Source organism: Pristiophorus japonicus, chromosome 2, assembly GCF_044704955.1.
Source record: "Pristiophorus japonicus isolate sPriJap1 chromosome 2, sPriJap1.hap1, whole genome shotgun sequence".
NCBI classification, from domain to species: Eukaryota; Metazoa; Chordata; class Chondrichthyes; family Pristiophoridae; genus Pristiophorus; species Pristiophorus japonicus.
The window spans coordinates 174,150,511-174,176,711 of NC_091978.1; the positions used below are offsets into that span (position 1 = coordinate 174,150,511).

The 26,201-nt window shown below is 44.7% G+C and overlaps 1 protein-coding gene across 1 annotated transcript in view; it reads left to right on the plus strand.

Moving 5' to 3' along the window:
* pds5a (PDS5 cohesin associated factor A) overlaps positions 1-26,201 on the plus strand; it is a 271,909-nt gene that overhangs the window by 194,908 nt on the left and 50,800 nt on the right. The window contains exons 17-20 of the mRNA XM_070860770.1: positions 13,534-13,657; positions 15,753-15,911; positions 18,762-18,830; positions 20,755-20,891. Coding sequence (XP_070716871.1) covers positions 13,534-13,657; positions 15,753-15,911; positions 18,762-18,830; positions 20,755-20,891 — 489 coding nt within the window. The remainder of the gene's footprint in view (positions 1-13,533; positions 13,658-15,752; positions 15,912-18,761; positions 18,831-20,754; positions 20,892-26,201) is intronic.

Consider the following 26,201-nt stretch of genomic DNA (forward strand, 5'->3'; position numbering starts at 1 on the left):
TATTTGCTGTTCATTCTCTGAAGTGCACCATACTATCCACCTGCTTTCCTTCTCAGCCACTCCTGGGCCTGTTGGTGCTCTCTTCCAGTTTACTGGCTAGTTGCCTTAAAAAGCGCACATAGTACTTTTACAGTGTATTTGCCAACTGGGTGAAATACTGACCATGGAACAGTCCTGACCCTGAAAGTACAGTAATGAGGGAGAATTATTTTTTAAATTGCACATTTTTCGTAAGGATCCGGTAACTTAATCCATTGAATCACACAGAAGAGCAAACACTACCTGCTCGTGACAGCTGTTGTCCCATATCAGCGAGGCGTTCTCTAATGCATGGATAGCTGCGTACATACATGTGAAACTAAACATTTTGACAACTGGCTGACTGCTGGTTGACTATCTGAACAATGACAGGCAGGTACACTATTCTCTGGGGAAACAACCACAGCCTAACATCTAACCAGGTTCTGCCCTAACATAAACGGGTTTGTGATCATGGTCTTCCCTAACCTATTTAGTCGAAACAAACTGTCTACACAAACACAATCTATTCTCCATCATTTTCTAAACCTCGATCAAATCACCCCCAAGTCTTTGCTTCTCTAAAGCATACATATTTGGTAACTAAGATACTTTAAACTGGGATTGAACTTTCTGGCTATTCTCTGCACCCTTTCCAAAGCCTCTATCACTTATCATGTGAGGAGACCAAAACTGGACATGGTATTCTAACTGAGGCCTAACCAAAGTCTTGAACAAGGACAAAATAGTATTCTTTGTCTTGCAGTGAATTGTCCTATAAATACACTCCAGCACTCTATTCGCTATTGCTTTGTGGCATTGGTCATATGAACCTTTTAAGATCTACGCTCAGATCTCTTTTTTTTCCTCCACTGGCTTCAGTATCTTTCCCTGAAGAGTATATGCATGTTCAGCATTCGCTCTGCCCATGTGCATAACACTGCAACTCTCAAGTTAAACCTTATTTGCCAGTCACAAGCCCAATCTCCCAGCACATCTAGATCTGCCTGTAGTAGTCGAGCATCGCCTGCAGTCCTGACTCTCCCATGTCAGTCAACCATAGGTGGTCCCTCGAAACGAGGATGACTTGCTTCCATGCCAAAAAAGGATGAGTTCACAGGTGTTTCAATGAAGGACCCGAAATACATCAAGGGTGGAAAATGCCTGCACGTGGATTTTTTTTATCGTCTGGTGGCCATTGTACACCAGCCACCACACGGGCTTGACAGAGCTCAGTCTTGGTCCAGTGGCAAGGATTACCCAAGACAACTGGAGACCAGCTCTGCTGCACGGACCTAGCGCGCACACATACCGCAGTGTGGGCTGGCCCGTGCTGCCCCTGGCCCCGAACTCGTGCCTCCCCTGGGCCCCGATCACGTTCCTCTACAGTCTCTCGTCGCTCCTTCGCCCCGACCTTGCCACTCCTGCTGTATCTTCCCACGCTCCAATCACCGACCTGGACCTTGACGTCACTCTTCGCTGCCATCACCCTCCTGCACCAGCTCACGCTCCCACATATATCGATATCAAATGCAAACTTGAAGATTGTTTCTCCCCCCGCCCCCACCTAAATCTAGATCATTAATAAAAATAGTAAAAGTCAAGCCTTCACCAGTCGTAGAGGAGAGCAGCAACTCAACCTTAGAATTGAGTTGTTTAAATATTGTTAATTTTTAGAATTAATCTGAGGTTAAAAAGGGAGTTCAAATGAACCACAGTAACTCGAGATCAGTTACGCTATCCTATTGCAAGTTGATATTTTACTCAGTGTCCAAGATTGACAAAGTCAACAAGGTTAGTTTAGAGTAAATTCCATGAATAATTGATGTTAGCATCCTTGAATAACATGTCTATTGGCTGTATTAACGATTTAGTTAATTCACCTAGAAGATTTTTTGGAAAGATTTCAGGAGGTTATCTGACATTGTCCCTTTGAGTTGGTGCAGTAGATATGGTTGTCTCATCTCCATCTGGGATGCTTGAGTTTGTTGTTGGGATGTTACCATGATGACTCAGTCTGTCATCGTAACCTTTCTTCCTCCTTTTGATGTCTGTTCTTTCTCAGTATAACTAAACTTGCTTCTCTTACATACACGTGAATTGGTGCATTTTGGGAGGAAGAATGAGTAGAGATTTGAAAATAAGGATGAGAGTTTTGAAATCAAGGCGTTGCTTAACCAGTAGCCAATGTAGGTCAGCGAGCAATGGGTAAGTGGGGCTTGGTGCGAGTTAGGACATGGGCAGCCGAGTTTTGGATCACCTCTACTTTACATAGGGCAGAATGTGGGAGGTCAGCCGGGAGTGCATTGGAATCGTCAAGTCTAGAGGTAACAAAGGCATAGATGATATAAATTAATGGTGCAATTTTAAAGGAGGTGCAGAACAGAAAGACCCGGTGGTGTACGTACACAAATTTTTGACTGGCAGTATAAGCTGTGAAACAAACATATGGGATCGTTGCTTTATAAGCAGAGGCATAGAGTACAATGACAAGGAAGTTATGCTCAACCTTTATAAATCATTGGTTAGGCCCCAGCTGGAGTATTATGTCCAATTCCAAGCACCACATTTTAGCTAGGATGTCAAGGCCTTGGAGAGGGTGCAGAGAAGATTTACTAGAATGGTACTAAGAATGCAAGTCTTCAGTTGCATGGAGAGACTGGAGAAGCTGGGGTTGTTCTCCTTCGAGCAGAGAAGATTAAGGGGAGATTTAATAGAGGTGTTGAAAATCATGAAGGGTTTTGATAGAGTAGTTAAGGAGAAACTGTTTCCATGGATTTAAGGTAATTGGCAAAAGAACCAGAGGTGGAATGAGAATTTTTTTTAATGCAGTTAATTGTTGTGATCTGCAATGCACTGCCTGAAAGGGTGATGGAAGCAGATTCAATTGTAATATTCAAAAGGAAATTGGATAAATACTTGAAGGGGAAAATCTGCAGGGCTATGGAAAGGGCATGGGAATGGAACTAATTGGATAGCTCTTTCAAAGAGACTGTGCAGGCACAATGGGCCAAATGGCCTCCCTCTGCTTTATAATTTTATAATTCTATGTTATATACTGAATCATTTGCCTAGTTCTAACAAAGAGTTCTTAAGGTAAGTCTGAACTCTTGTAACCTCTCTGATTCCCTCACAACTTCTCTTTCTTCTCCTAATCTTCCTTCCTCGACTGACTTGTCAAAAACACGATCTTTTATACTTTTGATTCACAAGGTCTGTTCCTTTGATGCTATTTTTTCATCTCAATCAATCGAGTGATACCTCTCATGGTAGGGATTCCCTTATTTGATGACACTATCTTAGGCTGGCACATGACAAGCACATATAATGAGTAAACCAGATATGCATCAGGTTCCCAGGTCTACTCATGAAGACCCCTTTTACTTTGGCTGGCTGTAAATCAGAAATGGGGAACAGTCCAAGTACTTATTTTCGTGATCAGCTAAACATAACCCTTTATTCACCATTGACAAGCCAGGGTGAACTTCGTTCCAAGAAAAGAAGAAAGACTTGTATTTATATCATGCCTTTCACGACTTTAGGACATCCCAAACCACTTTACAGCCAATGAGCACTTTTTGAAGTTCAGTCACTGTTGTAATGTAGGAAACGGGGACCGCAAATTTTCGCACAGCAAGGTTGCACAAATAGCAATGTGATAATGACCAGATAATCTGTTTTAGTGATATTTGAGGGATGAATATTGCCCAAACCAGTGGGGAGAACTCCCCTGCTATAATGATCAGACACTAATTTGAATCAGATGCTCATTTTGAAGTGCTATCTTGAAGTATCATGGTTCTTGGAATTAACTGTTTTTTCCAGAGTTCAGCAGGAATGTTGAAAACTCCAGTTTGAGGACATCATCTGGGCATTTTTAGGCACTTTGCATACATAATTTATGATGCTAATTGTTAATCCATTTTATTTCAAACAAGTTCCTGTAATTAGTTATACTGTGTTTCTGTGTTTGGAAACATAGGGCCCAAGTTTCCACATGATTTGCACCTGATTTTTGGGAGCAACTGGTGGAGAACGGACTATCTTAGAAATCGCAATTCTCCACATTTTTTTTTCTGCAGTTCTCGTCAGGTAGAACAGTTCTACTTTGGAACAGAATTTTTTCTTCAAAAGGGGGCGTGTCCGGACACTGACGCCTGATTTCAAAGTTTCCACAGTGAAAACGTACTCCAAACTAAGTTAGAATGAAGCAAGTGAAGATTTTTGTAGAACTGAAAACACCTGTTCTACACATTAAAAAATCAGGCGCAGGTTACAAATTAGGCGTCCAGAACGAGGTGGGGGAGGGGGTGGGGAAGGGAAGTCATTAAATTCTACAATAAATCCTTATTTATACTTCTACAAATATTATACAAATAAATCCAACCTGAATAAACATTTATAAGCAAAGAAAAGATTAAATAAACCATCTTCCTACCTGTGTGAAAGTGCTTCAGCCACGAAGAATGCTGCAGGAAGCCTCACAAGTTGAGGCACCCGTTCGTTCCCACGGGGGGGGGGGGGAGAGGAGGTGCCCGTTCGTTCCCGCGGTGGGGGGGGGGGAGGCGGCGCCCGTCCGTTCCCGCGGGGGGGGGAGGAGACAATGAGAAGGCTGCAAGAAGCCTCAGTGCTGAAGGCAATGTGCTTTTATTAAAAAATGTTCAAAAATTAAACAGCTACAAAGAACTACAAAAATGGCCGAGTGCCAATGTTTCCTTCACACTGCGCGTGCGCAAACGCTCCAACACGCACGCGCAGCGTTGCCGGCGGGAAAAAAACGAATTTAAATGGTACCCGCCCCCTCCCACTTACAAAATCGGCGCAAGTGTAGGCTCCATCCCCTGGGCGCCGCGCCAAACAGACAAGGAACTGCAAAGCGCTCCAGAATCGCGCGTATTTTTTTCCGGCGCCGTTTTAGGCGCGAAAAACGGGCGCCCAGCTCGGAGGGGCGCCTGTTTTTTATCGTGTGGAAACTTGGCCCCTTAGTGTCAGCATTATTTGGCAGCGGCTAGATATAAATGTCGCAAGATCTGCAGATCACTGTTCCCTCTCAGGTGCGCGGCTGCGCACCCGCGCACTATTCCTCGAGCTGCTGTGCAGTTGAATTGAATTGCTGCGCAAAGCCAGACAGCAGCTGGAGTGGGGCCCCATAAAACACCAATGATTTTGCAGCACGGTATTGCAGAGCTGCTCAGGTGTGCCCGATCCCCTTTTGCGCACACTCGGTTTTGCCAAAGCCGCGCATGCACAGTAAACCCACCGTTGCAGCCTGCAGTACATACCACACTTTGCAACAAGATGACTGGATCTGTTGGGGTGGTAGAATCAAGCTCCACCTCACAGTCAACAAGCTACCCGCTGGAGTGGAACTAAACAACAGAACCAGTGGGAACCTGTTCAACCTTCGCCGCCTCCAGGCCAGGTCCAAGACCACCCCAACCTCTATCGTCGAGCTACAGTACGCGGATGACACCTGCATCTGTGCACATAGAGGCTGAACTCCAGGACATAGTCGACATATTTACTGAGGCGTACAAAAACATGAGCCTTACGCTAAACATCCGTAAGACAAAGGTCCTTCACCAGCCTGTCCTCTCCACACAGCCCCCGAGTCATCAAGATCCATGGCACGGCCCTGGACAACGTGAACCATTTCCCATACCTCGGGGGCCTCTTATCAACAAGAGCAGACATTGACGATGAGATTCAACACCGGCTCGAGTGCGTCAGTGCAGCCTTCGGCCGCCTAAGGAAAAGAATGTTTGATGATCAGGCCCTCAAAACTGCCACCAAGCACCAAGCTAATGGTCTACAGGGCTGCAATAATACCCGCCCTTCTGTGTGGCTCAGAGACATGGACCATGTATAGTAGACACCTCAAGTCACTGGAGAGATACCACCAACTATACCTCCAAGATCCTACAAATCCCCTGGGAGGACAGACGCACCAACATTAGCGTCCTCGACCAGGCCAACATCCCCAGCATTGAAGCACTGACCACACTTGATCAGCTCCGCTGGGCAGGCCACATCGTTCGCATGCCAGACACGAGACTCCCAAAGCAAGCGCTCTACTCTGAACTCCTTCATGGCAAATGAGCCAAAGGTGGGCAGAGTAAATGTTACAGGGCCACCCTCAAAGCCTCGCTGAAAAAGTGCAACATCCCCACTGATACCTGGGAGTCCTTGGCCATGGTTCGGCTTAAGTGGAGGAAGTGCATCCGGGAGGGCGCTGAGCACCTAGAGTCTCATCGCCGAGAGCATGCAGAAATCGAGCGCAGGCAGCGGAAAGAGCGTGCGGCAAACCAGTCCCACCCACCCTTTCCCTCAACGACTGTCTGTCCCACCTGTGACTGAGACTGTGGCTCTCGTATTGGACTGTTCAGCCACCTAAGGACTCATTTTAAGAGTGGAAGCAAGTCTTTCTCGATTCCGAGGGACTGCCTATGCTGATGATGAGAATCATAGAAACATAGGGCTAGACTTTCCACTTCACATCGCCCATATATCGCCCAAAACGGCCTTTTATCATCCATTTTGACCATAAGTGAAAATTCAGGCTGGAACATTGTTGAAATATTATCCCCCCCCTCCACTTTTGGCTCGCGTCGCCCAGTCTAACTTTCGGCACATCGCCGGGCTGATTGCTCGCCAATAACATCGCTGGGGAATAGTTGCTTTTCCTGGGCTTTTCTCTTAGAACTGGGCACTACGGATACCATTTTGAATATCGGAGAAAGGGAGAAGGCTGCTAAAACAAGAGTGCTTACTAATTTGTGAGTTAAGTGTATTTTACAGATATATCCACTCAAATTTAAACATTTATTATGATTATATTTTCATTTATTTTGGTCGAAAGGTCAGTTTTAGTAGTAGTAAAGGGCATTTATATCAAGTGAAAGTAATAGCAATAGGGGCTGCAGCTTCTTTGCCATTACTTGCAAATGCACAACTGCTGGCATCTAAGCTTGAGTTAAGTGAAGGGTTTAGTGAAGGGGTCAATCGTAGAGGTCGCAGACTAACGCATGGATGTAGGAGACGTTACGGCCGAGGACTTACAAGGAAAAGCAATCTTACCTCAACTTGTCTGATAACTCGTGCCTTCGGAGGTTGCGTTTCCGAAAGGAGGTCATCAATGAGATATGTTGGCTCCTCGAGGGGGATCTGCAGCCTGCCAGCACCATCAGGATCGCACTGTCCGTTGAGGTAAGGGTTACTGCGGCACTATCCTTCTACGCATCGGGCTCCTTTTAGGCTTCAGCTGGCGACATCTGTGGTATCTCTCAGCACACCACACACTGTTCCAATGGACAGGTGACTGAAGCCCTTTACGCTCGCAGGATGGACTTTATAAACTTCCCTATGACCAGGGAGGCACAAACTAGGAGGGCTTTGGGGTTCTCGAGAATAGCAAACTTCCCTAAGGTGCAGGGAGCAATAGACTGCACGCACATCGCCCTGAAATCACCTTTGTAGAATGCGGAGGTGTTTCATAACGGAAAGGGATTTCACTCACTGAATGTGCAGCCCGTTGTCGACCACAACCAAATTATCATGGCAGTTAATGCTAATTTTCCAGGCAGCATCCATGATGCACAAATCCTGCGTGAGAGTGCTGTCTCTGACCTGCGACAGTCAGCCACAAGGTCATGGTTGGATGCTGGGAGATGAAGGATATGGCCTTGCCAGTTGGCTCATGACCCCCACTGCGTAATCCCGTTACTGAAGCCGAGAAGCGTGGTGTGTTGCATGTTATGCATGTTACATAACCTAGCTGAAAGGAGAGGACAACATTTGCCAGATGGGGCTGCCGGTCCACCTCAAGAAGGATTGGAGGTGGAAGAGGTAGATGACTAGGAGGAGGAGAGGAGGAGGCTGATGAGCACCTTGGGGAGGACAATCAACCTGCCGATGAACCCACGCCCACCCGCAAGACTGGAAAAACCCCGTGGGAGTTACGCGGCTACAAAACTGTTGCATGAGCAGCTCATAAATGAACGCTTTGCATGAACTTACATTGTGGACAGTCACAGTTACGATTATCGCAAAACAACGGTTGCGTTAGCGTTGTTACGTTACATCCTTGCCCTGGTCTGGTCAGCCATTGTTTATGTTAATATGTTATGTTATTATAAGATAGTGCACAACAATTGTAAATTGTAAAGTGTAATAAAAACTTTTTACTCAAACAAAATTTATATTTTAACAACAGCAACCCAACCACCCACTCACCCTCCCACCTAATCTCCCCAAACCACACCCCAACAGTAAACCATCAACAGCAAGAATAATAAACATTAACAATTACCACATCACCTGCGGCCACGTTTCCGTCCCCGTACACCGAGATGTCGCGGGCATGCAATTGCCAACAGCAAGACTTCTTGCCATGGTGGGGGAGCTGCTAGTGCGATCGCCTGTTGGTGGGGTGTAGGAGGGGAAGGCGAAGCCTGGGGATCGCCTTCCGAATCAGAAGGAATTACATCCTCCTGACCCGCTTATGTGCTGGCGTTTGCTGTCTGCGGCATCATGTCACGTTCAGGTGCAGCGCCGTGTCCCGCCAACAATGCATGCTGTAAGGCATTGGTGGCGGTGGTCTGCTCACTCATCTCCTCGAGCATCTGCTGTGACACCCGGGAGTAGGCCTCCATGAAGGCCACAAACGCCTGGAGATGGTCGCGACTTATTGCGACGATCTCCTCGCACAGTTGAGCCAAGCCATCCATGCGATCGGCCACGGTAGGCATGTGCTCTACTCGCTGATTCGACCTGCGTGAGGTCTGCGAGGGTGCTAATGCTCACCTTGGCGTCGCCAGCTGCACGCCACTTGGTCCCGCTGCTGCTTCCTTCGAAGATGCCGACTTAATGACCGCATGTTGCATAGGTGATTCGTGCAGGGACAGAGGGGTGCACGGGTCATCCTCCTCAGTTTCCACTTCCTCCTCCTCAGGCTCTGTGGTGTCATCCTTCTCCCCACCCGTGGTGAGGACCACCTGCAACAGTTCAGGTTCAGGTCTGCACATTGGTGTTGTTGGACCTGCTAAACACAATTGAGTTTATTAGAATTGAAGGGTACACATTCTTGCGCTGCGCTGGCATACGAAGGAGGAGCATCACTACTACAATAAATGAGACCAAGAGACGTTACAAAACAATGCATCATATGTTAGTACATATGGTAGTACGTCAATGCGGAATTGAGAGTTGTGGATGCAGGATTAGTCTGAGATAGACAGATTGATTAAGAGGAGTGTACATTCGTATATTGTAATGAAATTATATTATATTACTTTAACACCGCTGGACACATTACTCACGTGACACAATGGAGGGCTCTGAAAAACCAGGGAAACATAGAAACGTTGAAAGTCGGTGCAGGAGCAGACCATTCGGCCCTTCGAGCCTGCATCACCATTCAATATAATCATGGCTGATCTTGCAACTTCAGTACCCCATTCCTGTTTTCTCTCCATACCCCTTGATCCCTTTAGCCGTAAGGGCCACATCTAACTCCCTTTTGAATATTTCTAACGAACTGGCATCTGGTCGAGAATGCCACAGGTTCACAATTCTGAGTCAAGAAGTTTCTCCTCATTCTCGGTCCTAAATGGCTTACGCCTTATCCTTAGACTGACCCCTGCTTCTGGACTTCCCCAACATCGGGAACATTCTTCCTGCATCTAACCTGTCTAATCCCGTCAGAATTTTATATGTTTCTCTGAGATCCCCTCTCATTCTTCTAAATTTCAGTGAGTATAAGCCTAGTCAATCCAATTTTTCTTCATATGTCAGTTCTGCCATCCCGGGAATCAATCTGGTGAACCTTCGCTGCACTCCCTCAATAGCAAGAACGTCCTTCCTCAGATTAGGAGACCAAAACTGCACACAGTACTCAAGGTGTGGTCTCACCAAGGCCCTGTACAACTGCAGTAAGACCTTCCTGTTCCTATACTCAATTCCTCTTGCTATGAAAGCCAGCATGCCATTTACCTTCTTTACTGCTTGCTGTACCTGCATGCCGACCTTCAATGACTGATGTACCATGACACCCAGGTCTCGTTGCACCTCCCCTTTTACTAATCTGTCACCATTCAGATAATCTGCCTTCCTATTTGTGCCACCAAAGTGGATAACCTCACATTTATCCACATTATACTGCATCTGCCATGCATTTGCCCACTCACCTAACCTGTCCAAGTCCCCTTGCAGCCTCCTAGCAGTGCCACCCAACTTAGTGTCATCTGCAAACTTGGAGATATTACATTCAATTCCTTCGTCTAAATCATTAATGTATATTGTAAATAGCTGGGGTCCCAGCACTGAACCCTGCGGCACCCCACGAGTCACTGCCTGCCATTCTGAAAAGGAGTCGTTTATTATCACTCTTTGCTTCCTCTCTGCCAACCAGTTCTCTATCCACGTCAGTACATTACCACCAATACCATGTGCCTTCATTTTGCACACTAATCTCTTGTGTGGGACCTTGTCAAAAGCCTTTTGAAAGGTGGCCGCTCAACTGTGGCTCCCAACCAGAGCCACAGCACGCTCCTCGATGTCACTTAATGGCTGTAAAGGCAGCAGGGCCCCTTCCCGTGTGCCTCTGCTGGGCACGATTGTTCGATATCTTCCTCTGCAAAAGTTGCAAAGTGCATGGCCTAAGCTCTATGGTATAGGTACGATCATGGAATAACATTTTCACAGTTTTAACAAATATCGGGAATAGCAGCTCATGATTGACACAAGCATATCTCTCTCTAATACAATCTCCATTGAGGTCGGCAATGTCAGGAGCTAATGTACAAAAATGTCCCACTGTTTACAAAATATATTTCAATCCACGAGATAAGTAAAAATTATAATTACAATGTTTATTAATACAATGTAAAATCTGTACTTACTCTTGCTGAGTCAACCAGGCTGTTCCAACGCTTGCAGTATTGGTAGGACCTCCTCACCTCGTTGGACGGCGCAGAGACGACGTCTGAGATCTCACTCCATATTTTCCATTACACCCGGGGTGGGGGTTTCCCACTGCCACCCCGGATTAACTCGCCCCATCTAGCGTGCACCTCCTGAACGAGGGCCTCATTCACCTCCTCTGAAAAAGGCTTGGCTCTTTTGCGAGCCCCCTCCACACTCTCAGACGAGAAGAACATAATGGTGGAATATTATAGAATATGATTTCTTTAGTATTTATGTTTTAAAATTTTGTATTGACATTTTTTAATTTTATCTAATTTTAATTCTCATCGTTTTTTTTAAATTTCAAGTCACTTTTCTCTCTTTCTACTCTTTTACTCATTCCACTGCTTTCTCTCCCCTCCTTCTCGCGCTCTCTCTCTCTCTCTCTCTCTCCCACCACAAATGGCCTTTTGCGCATGTGTGGATGACCCCGACCTCCCGAAACACGAGTGAGGCTGTCAACCGGGGGAAAAATCGCATACGCAGAAGGCTGTTGCTAGTGAAGCTTTTGACTTCCAAATCGCTGGCCGTTCGCTGGGCGCACATAACGTCGCTGACCTTTTGCATTGCCCATTTCACATCGCTGGCCTATCACCGAGTGGAAAATCGCAATCCAAAAAATGAGCGATGTTCCAGCGATTGGCAAGGCTGAGACATCGAACATCGCTGGAACATCGCCTATTTTTTGGACGATAACCAGCAAAGTGGAAAGTCTAGCCCATAGAAATTTACAGCACGGAAGGAGGTAATTTCGGCCCATCATGTCCATGCTGGCCGACAAAGCTATCCAGCCTAATCCCACTTTCCAGCTCTTGGTCCCGTAGCCCTGCAGGCACCAACTGCACAGCCAAGCATTTTTTAAATGTGAGGATTTCTGCCTCTACCACCCTTTCAGGCAATGAGTTCCAGACCCCCACCACCCTCTGAGTGAAGAAATTTCCCCATATATCTCCTCTAAACCACCCCCCAATTACTTTAAATCTATGCCCCCTGGTTGTTGACCCCTCTGCCAAGAGAAGCAGGTCCTTTCCATCCACTCTTATTCAGGCCACTCATAATTTTATACACCTCAATCAGGTCTCCCCTCAGCCTCCTCTGTTCCAAAGAAGTGAGGATCGAAAGGACAGAGATGGGGTGAGAGAGACTGGAGGACAGAGACAGAGACTGAGACAGAGGGAGAGAGAGAGAGACTGTGACGAGCAGAGGGAGAAGGAGAGAGAGAGACAGGGACAGAAGGAGTGAGGGGCAGAGAGAGAGATAGGCAAAGAGGGATAGAGAGAGATGGGTGAGGGTCATTCCAGGTGGGTGTAGTCCATTCCTAAGGACTGAGCAGCGGCTGTACTTCGCAAATTTTGTGTGTTTTTCTGCACTTTTGAATAAGTGTTGTATTTCTGACATGTTACGGGTGGGGGGGGGGGGGGGATCTGCTGGTTCAAGAAGATCACGTTTATTAATTGAAGTGATTTGAAGTTGAAAATATGGCTACCTGTTTTTGTTCAATTTGTTTTAAAGTGGGAACTCGAGAACTGCAGCACGTTATTTGTTGGTTGTCTGGTTGCATTGTGATTAATATTCTAATTTCTTATGTGGACGTACAGCATGTCAGCGCCATAGGAAAGCTGCTGCTATAGTGACATGAGGAATGGGCTCATATGTTGAAAATTTAAAAATTAATACAAATTGCATGAATAGATATGCCTGTTTCAGCTCACCTTGAACTTGAGGATTGTTTGTCAATACATAACTGTGTCTCGTGATTTGAGACGGTGGGGTGGCAATATGACATGACTGTGTATATGCCTAAAAGTTGTTGTAGCAATAGTTCTGGTTGTACAATTTGCTCATGGACAAAAGGAATGCGCTCAGAAATTTGTGGCCCGCTCAGTACAAAAAAAATTAGAGGGAACATTGCTCAAGACTGCTTGAATTAATCTCACTAGAATTAAGAACAAATTTCACCTGGAGCAATAATACAGGTAGCACTTATTGCAAATGGAGCCATCTCATTGGTTGGCTACCTAAGAACCATAATATGAAAGCTTGTATCGTGTGGAATGGCTTCATTTTTTAAATTTTAGCATCAACTTAAAATGTTTACAATATGAAACCAAAATAAATTATCTCCTCGTGGGAAAATCTTTTTTTTTTTTAACCCCTTCCAGACTATGCTTGCTTATTTGCAATCTTTGCTCACTGATTCATTGAGCACATCTAATTCATTGAATCTTCAAAAAGTGTTGTATATACCACAGGGTAGAGACATCATGGGACCCATGTACCAGTTGAGAGGAGTGAAAATTTTACGGCAAAGTAATTCTTGTGTTTTTTCTCTGTAGCTGATAGCCTTTTCATTTGTAGGTAAAGAACAAACAGCATTGAAAGAATGAGGTAGACCAATCTGAATTTCTATAATTTTAACTGTTGTGGGGAGCGAGACGAATAATGGAAGCAAACCAAGCTAAAATGCCACAAAACCTAGAAATTTGCAGTGCAGCTTGGTTTGGTTTACAAAATGTTACTAATCAATAAAACAATTGATCATTTTTGTTGCAGCACACTCATTCCCATCCTGCATCAGAAAGCAAAGAGAGGTACCCCTCGCCAGGCAAAGCAAGCTGTTCACTGCATTCATGCCATCTTCACAAACAAAGAAGTACAGTTGGCACAGATCTTTGAGGTATGTGAACTAACTTTAGTTTTTTTTTGTTTGTATTTTATTCTTTGCTCATACTGTACGTAAATTAATGGTGTGATCAGACAAGAAATGTAATGGTATGCCAAAACATTTCGAAGTATATTTGATGGAGCATTACATTGGAAGTTCATGCAGGGTGATGGTAATCGGTTCATCAAGACCAAAATACAATTTTTAAATGATTTTTTTTTAAAGTCTTGAGTGTCCACATTGCCTATAGATCATTCCTTCAAGATCTGCGTTAATGAAACAGATGTTTTGAAAGATGAAAGTTGGCTTTCAAACTCATGCCTTCCACTTAAACGTCCAATGTTCCATCATTCTATAGTTTCTATGGGCCCAAGTTTCCACAAGAAAAAAAACAGGCGCCCCTCCGAGCTGGGCGCCCGTTTTTCGCGCCTAAAACGGCGCCTTAAAAAATCCTCGATATTCTCCACCGACTTACAGGTCCTGTGGCACTCGGCGCAGCCAGCACGAGCTGTGGGGGGGGGCGGGGGGCGGCGGGGGGGGGGGGGGCGGGGCGGGGGGCGCCGGGACCTCTGCACATGCGCGCTACAGTCGGCATGCAAGTGCAGTAGCTCCAGGCGCCGAACTGTGTGGGAGGGGCCCGAAGCACGCAGCCCCTAGCCCTGGCCCAATGGCCTCACTGGGGCTGCGTGAATGAGGCTCCTCCCACGGCCAGCTCCTGCTCCCCGCCCGACCAGACCCGACACCCGCTCTTCCCCCCCTGCCGACCAGACCAGACCCGACACTCGCTCTCCCCTCCCCCCCCCCCCCCCACGACCAGACCCGACCCGCTCCCCGACCCGAGACCCGCTCCCTCCCCCCCCCGACCCAACACCCGCTCCCCCCCCCCGACCCGACACCCGCTCCCCCCCCCCCCCCGACCCGACACCCGCTCCCCCCCCCCCCCCGACCCGACACCCGCTCCCCCCCCCCCGACCCGACATCCGCTCCCCCCCCCCCCCCCGACCCGACACCCGCTCTCCCCCCCCGACCCAACACCCGCTCCTCCCCCCCCCCCCCCCCCGATCTGACACCTGCTCCCCCCCCCCCGACCCGACACCCGCTCCCCCCCCCCCGACCCGACACCCGCTCCTGTTCCCCTCCCCTCCCCCCTCTCTCTTCCCCCTCCTCTCTCCCCTCCCCTCTCTTCCCCCCCTCCCTCCCTCTTCCCCCCTCCCTCTCTCTCGCCCTCCCTCCCTCCCTCCCTCTCTCTCTCTCTCCCTCTCCCTCTCCCTCTCCCTCCCCCTCCCTCTTTCCCTCTTTTCCTCTCTCCCTCCCTCTCTCTCTCTCCCTCCCTCTCTCGCTCAGCGGCACGAACAGCTGCAGAATTCTCCCTGGCTGAAGCACTTTCACACAGGTAGGAAGATGGTTTATTTAATCTTTTCTTGGCTTATAAATGTTTATTCAGGTTGGATTTATTTGTATAATATTTGTAGAAGTATAAATAAGGATTTATTGTCGAATTTAATGAGTTCCCTTCCCCCCCCCTCTCCCCCCCACCTCGTTCTGGACGCCTAATTTGTAACCTGCGCCTGATTTTTTAATGTGTAGAACCGGTTTTTTCAGTTCTACAAAAATCTTCACTGGCTCCATTCTACTTTAGTTTGGAGTACATTTTCACTGTGGAAACTTTCAAATCGGGCGTCAGTGGCCGGACACGCCCCCTTTTGAAGAAAAAATTCTGTTCTAAACGAGAACTGTTCTACCTGACTAGAACTGCAGAAAAAAAAATGTGGAGAATTGCGATTTCTAAAATAGTCCGTTCTCCACCAGTTGCTCCTAAAAAATCAGGCGCGAATCATGTGGAAACTTGGGCCCTATAAGAAATCGAAAGCTATCTGGCTTAATCTGAATGTAAGTTGCTATTTGAAGATGTCTATAGCCTTTCAATGAATGGAAAGAATTTTAATCTCAAAGATTTGAACTGCTCAAGCTATTGCATAAATCTTTGTGGCCCTATTGAGCATTTAAAACTAGAGATAAGTGTAGCAGTTTCGATGAACTATTGAAGTCCTCAGTTACTGAAGTTTACCACTTTGTAAATTCTGTTTGTACACTTTGTTTTCTCCAGCCACTAAGCAAAAGCCTAAATGCTGACACCCCAGAACAGCTGATAACACCACTCGTCTCCTTAGGACACATTGCTATGTTGGCACCAGATCAGTTTGCCTCTCCAATGAAGTCGGTGGTTGCAAATTTTATTGTCAAAGATTTACTTATGAATGACAGGGTATGTCAAGTTTGCGCACAAATTCATTTCCAAAACAATTTTTATGTCAATATTGCTAAAATTCCAATTTTTCTTGTGTATGATGATCATGATGGCTTTCTTCATTCTATTCTTCCACTGAAAGTACCGGCTTTTATATTATGAAATCTGTAAACCTCAGAGTGTCACCTTATTAAGCTCAGATGCTTATCATATGTTGGGTTTCTATTGAAATTGGCTTATTCAGAACTATCGAATTATCGTGTTAATAAATCTGCCAGAAATAATGATCTTGAATTTCCTCAGACTTTCTGCCATTGCACTGCGTTAACTTGGTCGATATTGTGGCGGAAAGTGTTTATGTGCATATATGCAGTTGCTCTTGCACTTCCATTGAAGTTATGACGGCCGATAGCAGGAAGTCTGAGGAGCTTCAGGACCAACGTGTTACTCATTTACTGTAGCTTAGAAACATTTGCCAGATATTTCTAACCTTATTCACCACAATCAGTGCAACTGTTTAACAAGTTAAATTGCTTAAGAAATATTCGAGGGAATTGCTAAGAAATTCAAAAATTAATTAAGGATTCAGTATCATATCAGTCAATCTGATGCTTATTATGTCAGAATCTTCACTAGCTGAGTTGTATTCCCAATATAAATTGGACAATTTATAGTTTCTTCACCTGTACACAGATGTCTTCCACACTACATGTGATATGTCATGGTAATAGTCAATAACCTTACTGGCACAACCATCAAAACAATGGAAAAGAAATCACCCTACTAATCCATTGGTCGATTCGGATCGAGTGTCAAAATGTTGTTTGTATTCTTCCCAGCCATTCAAGACGAGGATTAAATGCAACAATCTTCTGAGCCAAGAGGATATATTACAATCTTGAACACACCTGCTACAATATGTTGCTTTATAAGAATATTTATAGCTTTTAACCCTTTGGTTTGTAGCAAATCACAAAATCTTAGAAATTTACGGCACATTCGACCCATCATGTCCGTGCCGGCCGCAAAAGAGCTATCCAGCTTAATTCCAATTTCCAGCTCTTGGTCAGTAGCTTTGTGGGTTACGACACTTCAAGAGCGTACCAAGTACTTTTTAAATGTGATGAGTGTTTCTGTTTCTGCCTCTACCTCCCTTTCAGGCAGTGAGTTCCAGACCCCACCACCCTCTGGGTGAGAAAAGTTCTCCTCAAATTCCGTCGAATTCTTGTGCCAATTAAAGGTTGAGCGTCCGAAATCCGGTGTTCCAAAATTCAGAATGTTCCGGATTCCAGACACCAGGCAGATCCGTAGCGGGGTCGTCTGGAAACCGGAAAATGTTCCGAAATCCAGACTCCCCCCGCCACGGCAGCCCGACTTCGCCTCTACCTCGCCCCGGCCCTGCCGCACCGACCTCGCCCCTTCCCTCGGCGGGCTGACTTCGTTTACCTCGGCCCAGGCAAAGACGTTCCCAAATCCGGAAATATCCGGAATGGCCTCGGTCCCGAGGTTTCTGGATTTCGGTCACTCAAACTGTACTTTAAATTGATGCCCCTGGTTATTCACCTCTCTGTTAGGTGAAATAGGTCCTTCCTATCCACTCTATCTCAGCCCTTCATAATTTTATACACCTCAATTGTCTCACTTCAACCTCCTCTGCTTCAAAGAAAACAAGCCCAGCCTATTCAATCATTCCTCATGGGTAAAATTCTCCAGTCCTGACAACATCCACCTAAATCTCCTTTGTACCCTCTCTCTCGTGCAATCACATCTTTCCTGTAATGTGGTGAGCAGCACTGTACGCAGTACTCTAGCTGTGGCTTAATTAGTGTTTTACACAGTTCAAGTATAACCTCCCTGCTATTATATTCTGTGCCTCGGCTAATAAAGGAAAGTATCCTGTATGCCCTCTTAAGCACCTTATCTACCTGTCCTGCTATCCTTCGGGAATCTGTTTACATGTACTCCAAGGTCCCTCTGTTTCTCTACATTTCTCAGTATCCTATCATTTATTGTGTATTCCCTTGCCTTGTTAGCCCTCCCTAAATGCAGTATCTCTCACTTATCCGGATTGAATTCCATTTGCCACTTTTCTGCCCACCTGATCAGTCCATCGATATCTTTCTGCAGTCTACAGCTTTCTTCCTCACTATCAACCACACGGCCAATTTTTGTATCACTTGCAAACTTCTTAATTATGTTCCCTATTAATGTATACCACAAAAAGCAAGGAACCTTGTACTGAACCCTCCAGAACCCCATTGGAAACAGCTTTCCAGTCACAAAAACACCCATCGACCATTACCCTTTCTTCTTGCCACTGAGCCAATTTTGAATCCAAATTGCCACTTTCCCTTGGATCCTGTGGGAAATTTTCAAACCTAGTTCCAATATATTTTACTTATTTCTGTGTTTTCAAAATTTTAAAATACTGGTTGATATGTTACTGATCCATATAAACAATAAAGCTTGTCTGTTCTGGGTGTTAACCATGGCATCTAACCTACACCCTCTGCTGGAAGTGTATGTGTGTGGCTTTTGAGTGTGAACAGGGTCATGCCGAACTGTAATGATACTGTCTTGACTAACACGTGAAGAATGGCTACTTGGGTAAGATTCTACTCTTGGAACCATTCACCACCATGAATTAACCCCTTAGGAGAGGAGAAAATTGGTGTGATTGTTATGGGGCTACTTGTAATGAATGTGATCAGCAAAAGTTGCAGAGTACCTTGAGCCTTTTTCAGGGATCTGAATATAACCCATGATGATTATACCTTCAGCTGATACAGATTGTTATTTATTGAAAAGATACTTTTATTCATTTATACTCTTTCTATACAAATAAATGTCAACATCTCATTTCTCTAGTTCCCTGGAGGGAAAAATGGTAAATTGTGGACCCCAAATGAAGAAGTCTCTCCAGAAGTGCTAGCTAAGGTACTGTAAGCTGAAACAATAATAAATTATAACCATCATACCGATTACGAGTTAAACCACCACAAATCTGTTTCCTAGCCACCGACTCCATCCATCTTCCTGGAAACTGTCTGAGACTGAACCAGATTGTTTGTTTTCAACCTTGGTGTCATATTTGACCTCAAGATGAGCTTCCGACCACATCTGCGCCACCATCAAAAGCGCTTATTTCTACCTCCAGAGCATCACCCAACTCCGCCCCTGTCTCAGCTCATCTGCGACTGAAACCCTCTTCCATGTCTTTGTAACCTCGACAGTTAACTATTCCAACACACTCCTGGCTGGCCTCCATAATCTTGAGGTCATCCAAAACTTTGCTGCCCGTGTACTAACTCGCAGCCAGTCGCACTCACCTATCACCCCAATGCTCGTTGACCCACATTGGCTCCCAGTTCAGCAACGCCTCGATTTTAAAATTCTCATCCTTGTTTTCAAATCCCTCCATGGCCTTGTCGCTCCCGATATCTGCAATCTCCTCCAGTCCCACAACCCTCCAAAATATCTGCGCACCTCAGATTCTGGCCTCTTGAACATCTCCGATTTTAATCACTCCACCATTGGTGGCCGTGCCTTCAGCTACCAAGGTCCGAAGCTCTGTAATTCCCTTCTTAAACCTCTCCGCCACACTACCTTTGTTTCCTTCTTTAATGCACTCCTTAAAACCTACCTCTGATCAAGTTTTTGGTCATCTGCCTTAATATCTCCTTATGCAGCTCGGTGTCAAATTTTGTTTTATAATGTTTCTGTGAAGCACCTTGGGATGTTTTATTATGTTAAAGGTGCTATATAAATACAAGTTGTAAAACTATTGGAAAGCATAACCTTAAGATTTGCACGTCTGCTTATTCATGCAGAGCAATAAAAACATTCGTTAGAAGTTGCTATTTTCTACATTGATCTGTTTTGATGACATAAGAACAAAAAGGTCTAAAATGTCAACTGGTGTTTGAACTATGTTGCAAATATAGATATTCACAAAAAAATCTGCATATGTAATACAATAAAGATATCGACAAGCTAAGTGAATGGGCAAAAATTTGGCAGATGGAGTATAATGTCGGAAAGTCTGAGGTGATGCACTTTGGCACAAAAAAATCAAAGAGCAAGTTATTATTTAAATGGAGAAAGATTGCAAAGTGCTACAGTACAGCGGGACCTGGGGATACTTGTGCATGAAACACAAAAGGATAGTATGCAGGTACAGCAAGTGATCAGGAAGGCCAATGGTATCTTGGCCTTTATTGCAAAGGAGATGGAGTATAAAAGCAGGAAAGTCTTGCTACAGCTATATAAGGTATTGGTGAGGCCACACCTGGAATATTGCGTGCAGTTTTGGTTTCCACATTTATGAAATGATATACTTGCTTTGGAGGCAGTTCAGAGAAGGTTCACTAGGTTGATTCCGGCGATGAGGGGGTTGACTTATGAGGAAAGGTTGAGTAGGTTGGGCCTCTACTCATTGGAATTCAGAAGAATGAGAGGTGATCTCATCAAACGTATAAGATTAAGAGGGGGCTTGACAAGGTGGAATGCAGAGAGGATGTTTCCACTGATGGGGGAGACTTAGAACTCGAGGGCACGATCTTAGAATAAGGGGCCGCCCATTTAAAACAGATGAGGAGAAATTTCTTCTGAGGGTTGTAAATCTGTGGAATTTGCTGCCTCAGAGAACTGTGGAAGCTGGGACATTGAATAAATTTAAGACAGAAATCGACAGTTTCTTAAACGATAAGGGGTTAAGGGGAGTAGGCGGGGAAGTGGAGCTGAGTCCATGATCAGATCAGCCATGATTTTATTGAATAGCGGAGCAGGCTCGAGGGGCTGTATGGCCTACTCCTGTTCCTATTTCTTATGTTCTTGTAATAATTTCAACTTTTCTCATTAGGTTCAAGCCATTAAGCTATTGGTACGGTGGTTGTTGGGGATGAAGAACAACCAATCAAAATCTGCCAATTCTACACTTCGGCTGCTATCAGCCATGTTGGTTAGTGAGGGTGACTTAACTGAACAGAAAAAAATAAGGTAATTTTTCTCAGAATAATTGTAATTTGTTTCTTGTATAGAATGATGAACTTTGTAATAATAGAATATAATGGAGGTATATATGATCCAGTCAACATATTTAAACTAGAGAAATTTGAGAAGACTGCAGTACTGAACAAAGGATAGTAGAATTTTTCTTTGTTTCAACTCTGCATGCAAAAAATACTCTCTCAATCCCCTCTCGTTGCCAATTATGCAAAAGGGTTTATTCAGGAATTGAGGTTCTGTCTTCTCTGTCATCAGACACAGTTCTCTTCTGTTGATACACATCAGAAGAAAAGTTACTGTGTTTTTTTAAATAGCTTGTGATCCTTTTGCCAAGTTGCCAGTATAATTCTGAAAATACATGTTCATTTTTTTTTGCATAGTGTTAACTTTCAGCATCAGATTGCGGTTTATTAGGTTTTTTTTTATGTTGAGTGCTTTGATTAAATCTTTTGTTTAAATCTACTTTTTTTATTCGTTCATGGAATGTGGGTGTCGCTGGCAAGGTCGGTATTTATTGCCCATCTCTAATTGCCCTTGAGAAGGTGGTGAGCTGCCTTCTTGAACAGTAGAGGGCAGTTAAGAGTCAACCCATGGCTGTGGGTCACATATAGGCCAGACCAGGTAAGGACGGCAGATTTCCTTCCCTAAAGGGCATTAGTGAACCAGATGGGTTTTATGACAATCCGGTAGTTTCACCTTTTACTGGTAGCTTTTTATTCCAGATTTATTTAATCAACTGAATTGAAATTCCCCAGCTGCCGTGGTGGGATTTGAACTCGTGTCTCTGGATTAATGATCGAGGCCTCTGGATTAGTAGTCCAGTAACATAATCACCAGGCTACCGTAGCTCTGTTATCCTTGTCACCGGCTAAACGCTCCCATCCTGGTTGTTCCCCCTCATATGGCCCCCATCTTCCAGATTTGGCAGGACCATATCAAGCACTATTGGGCCCTGCTCTTCTTTGCCAAAACCGCTAACATAACCACTATGCTACTGTACCCCGTTACGGTATTTATTGATTCCAGCAGTTGGGTTCAAGATGTGCTAGAGATCCTTCTCAGCAGCAGATGCTCACAATAGGTGCATGTATTACTTTCTAACATGCCACAGCTTTCTGAAGTGCATGGTTTGCTTCCAACTCTCTAGACTTGTTATGAACACTTTAAACACTACGAAATGAAGACAAGGACAGCATCACTGCACTGCATCATTGCAGCCTTTGTGATCAAGTTCCTCTCGAACACAACATGGAGAATCAAATGTGAACTATTGAAGCTAATCCAGAGTGTTGCCTTTTTCCAAAGCACTGACTGATTCATGCTCTGGGATTAGCATTTGCATAGTCCCTTCCAGTGCATGCTTCGAAACTTTTCCATTTTCCTGTAAGCGATGTGTCATGCTGAGTTAGTAAAATTCATTGCGAAGCCAAACATCAGTTGAATTTTAGATGCTTTTTCTTCCCTTCCATTCACCCAGGTGTTAGCTTTTATTGACACACACGCTGAAATAATAGAATGGTTCAAGTTTCTTTCTAAGAGACTTCCTCGAAGTAGGAATCCACTCCTGAGAATCTTCCTGACATCTTTGAAACATATGAGCAGGAGTAGGCCATGCAGTCCATCAAGCTTGTTCCTCCATTCAATTAGATCACATCTGATCTGTACTTCAGTGCAACTTACTGGCCTTTTTTTTCCGCACCCCTTGATACCCTTACTTGATTTAAAAAAAAAACTTTCGATCTCCATCTTGAAAGTTTCAATCGATATAGCATCCACAGAGAGAGAATTCTAGATTTCCATTACCCTTTTGTGAAAAAGTGTTTCTTGATTTCAATCCTAAATGGTCCTGTTCTAATTTTAAGATTGCGCCTTCTTGTTCTGCATTCTCTCATTAGAGGATATAGGCTAGAAATTGATCAAAGGCTGCCACCGCCTGTTTACTGCCCCAAAAAAACGCAAAGATTTAGCAATTAACGTCGGCGGAAAATTGATCAGAAAAATAGAAAAAAACGTCAGGCGGAAAAAATGGCCGTTGCACGTGGATTCTCGGCGATAAACGCGATCCTGGTCCAATTAAGTCCAAGGTTAGAGTCGGGCCTAAGGAGGGGGGGGAAACGCAAAAAATATTTTTTCAAAAAATAAAACATCGGAAAACATTCACAGGACCCTTTTCCACTGAATCACTGCAAAATAATTTTTTTTTTAACGTTCACTTTTTTTTGCAGGGTTTCATACCTACCGTCCATCGAAAGGCTGCTTCGACTGGGCGTTTTTTTTTTCCAAGAAGTACGGATCACCGCTCCCACCAAGCTCTTGTAGGAGCGGTTTTCCCAGCGATCCACTCCCCAGGAATATTTCGAAACCGCCAGCGTAAGGCTTTGTTGAAATTCCCACTGATGTAACACCGCCCAAAACAAGGAAATACCGCCGAGAAACGTGGCGGTAGGCTGATGAAATTCAGGCCCATAGTTTCTCTGTTTACCCTATTGAATCTCTTAATCATTTTAAATGATCATCCCTCAACCTTCCAAACTCCAGGGAATACAAGCCAAGTTTATGCAACCTGTCCACATTATTTAAACCCTAGTATTATTCTGGTGAATCTGCACTGTACTTCTTACAAGGCTAATATATCTTTCCTGAGGTTCGGGGCCCAAAACTGAGCACAGTACTCCAGATGGGGTCTAACCAAGGCTGTGTACAACTGAAGCATCACGTCCTCACTTTTGAAGACGAATCCCTTTTGAGATAAAGGCCAACATTCTATTAGACTTTTTGATTACTTTTTGTACCTGTGCACCAGCTTTTAGTGATTTGTGTACATGGACACCTAAATCCATCTGCTCCTCCACAGTTATGCATTGATGAAGGAATGGCAACATATGTCTGTTGAAGTAAAACATAGAAACATAGAAAATAGGTGCAGGAGTAGGCAATTCGGCCCTTCTAGCCTGCACCGCCATTCAATGAGTTCATGGAGTAGAAGGAAGACTTCTCTTCCTCGAGGTGGACTCCCTGATATAAAGAGTCGACACCTGCCCTCGCTCTCCTGATAAAGACCACGGAATCACTTTAATGAAAACTTCAGTTCAACTGGCTTTATTCGAGCATACAAGTGAAAGTTCAAATGTGAACCTTCAAAGTACAAGAGGTTTCAATTGCAGTTATACGTTTTTTTGAGGGGTGCTACCTTCTACAAAACCATCAATTGGTCTACTGCTATCGGCGAAGTTACATTGATTTGTTGACTGTTATCAGACAAGCTCTGAGTGGTTCATTCCCACCTGTCCATCTCTCATCACATGTCAATCATGTTGTTCAGTGATGTGAACTTTGCCATAGTCCCTATGACGTGTGAAGTAACTCTGTTCCAAAATACTGGCTTCCTTATCTCTTCCCAAGAAAACTAGTCTAATACAGTTTTTCATGAGAGTTGGATGCTGTTTACAGTCTATGTTCCAGACTGTTGCCCTTGGTGAATTTGCTTATTCAGAATGTAAATCTATATTAAGGTTCATACCACAGATGGTTCATTACCCATCAGACTTCGCTATTCCCTTCTTACTAGCCCAATGTAAGCGAGTGTTTAAGCGTGCTTTACATACATAAGCGGGTTATGCGTAACTGGTCAATATTACAATCCATACCATAAGACAGAAGAACTCCTGATTCCTCAGAATCTCCTAATACTGATAAGCCCTCTTAATCTGGACCATTTTACGTGTCAGATCAATTCACTACCTTCAGTATCTCCATTCTAGTGACCGTTTTTTTATCCCCTAACAATCCCCACTAATGGCCCTTGGCAATATGCACAAGTTAGGCCATTTCCCAATTACTTCCTCATGGGTGAGCCTCCAGGGTTGTCCTTTCGCTCAGGTAGCGCTACCCCCCGAACTGCAGGATCCACCTGTTGGCTTTCCCATCCAGGTTATACTAGATAAGTCCTTTCTGCCAGAGTATCTATCTTCCCTTTATTCATAACTATAGTTCGGGCTATTCCATGCCCCTTACGTCGGTTACACTTTTTACAGGCTAATACTAGCAAAATGACCAGTATGTTCCCTTGCACTACAACCAGTACATGTGACACTATCCGTATCTATGGATGCACTTGCACATTGTGTCCAGCATTCCATTTTCTCAGTGTTTGAATTCTGCCCCGCCTCGGGTATCCTCTGTTTCTTCTATTCAGTCGAGTTTGTTCCTCATTCAGTTCGAGTATCGTTTTTTCCTTGCGGCCCGATGGCCTTCTCATACCCTTCTCAGATAGTGTCTATCATTGTCCCATTGATGGTTTCTTCTTTCAGTTTAGAGTTTATAACGTATCCATTTATGTGTGTCTCGTCAAGCGGGGTAAAGCAGAAGTCAGTATTCATGATGGCGCATGAGGTATTTGTGACCGCCATCTCAGTCGCCGTGGTGCTCACACACCATTCCCCATTTCCTCGTGGAGCAGTGGTAGTTTTGTAGTCCCATGCTTGGGGTGATACTCAAAGGTGCAACCGTCCACTTGGTCATCTCCATCGTCATCTCTGAGCATTCGCAGTGGATCTCGACATCAGACAGCTTGGTTAATTTTATAACAAACATTTATGCTGAGACTCTTAGTACTGTTGTTCTTCTTCAATGACATATCTGGATTGTCATGATACCGCACGCGAGTTTGATTTCTTATATCTTCTATTTTATTTGTTTGGTATAGAGGATCTCCCTTTGTCACATCATACTGTGGTACAGATCGTACAAAACTTACTATATTTAAATGTCCGGTTACACATCTGACCTTTGGGACCCAAGCATGACTGTTTCTCCGCAACTCACAGGCATGAGTCATGTTTATGTCCAAGGTCCAGTTGGTAAATACATCAAGTGTTATCCAATCTGGCACCTTTCCATTTTGAAGTTGCTCTAGGTTATGTTGTCTACCAATGAGTAACCAAGCTCTGTATCCTGTGTATGCTATTTCTGTATGATTCTACTCCAGTTTCTTTCCACTGTATCGAATTTATGGTTCTGGCGTGGTCTTGCAATGTGTGGGCCACTTGTAATAATTCCATTTCTGCGCCATTCCCCAGTTGTGCCTGTACCTTCTCATCCCTCTCCAACAATCCCTGTAAGGTTCATGTTCGGGTGTCGACTCGATAATCGATTGTGTGCAGGTCTATAGTGTTTACCGCCGCGTATCCCGCGTCTACCATTTCCAGTATCCCTCTTTTTTTCCGATTCCGCCTTTTACCTGACGCTCTTCCCACATTAAACTTCATGGTTTTTGATTCAGGGCCTTCAAGTGCCCGCCAG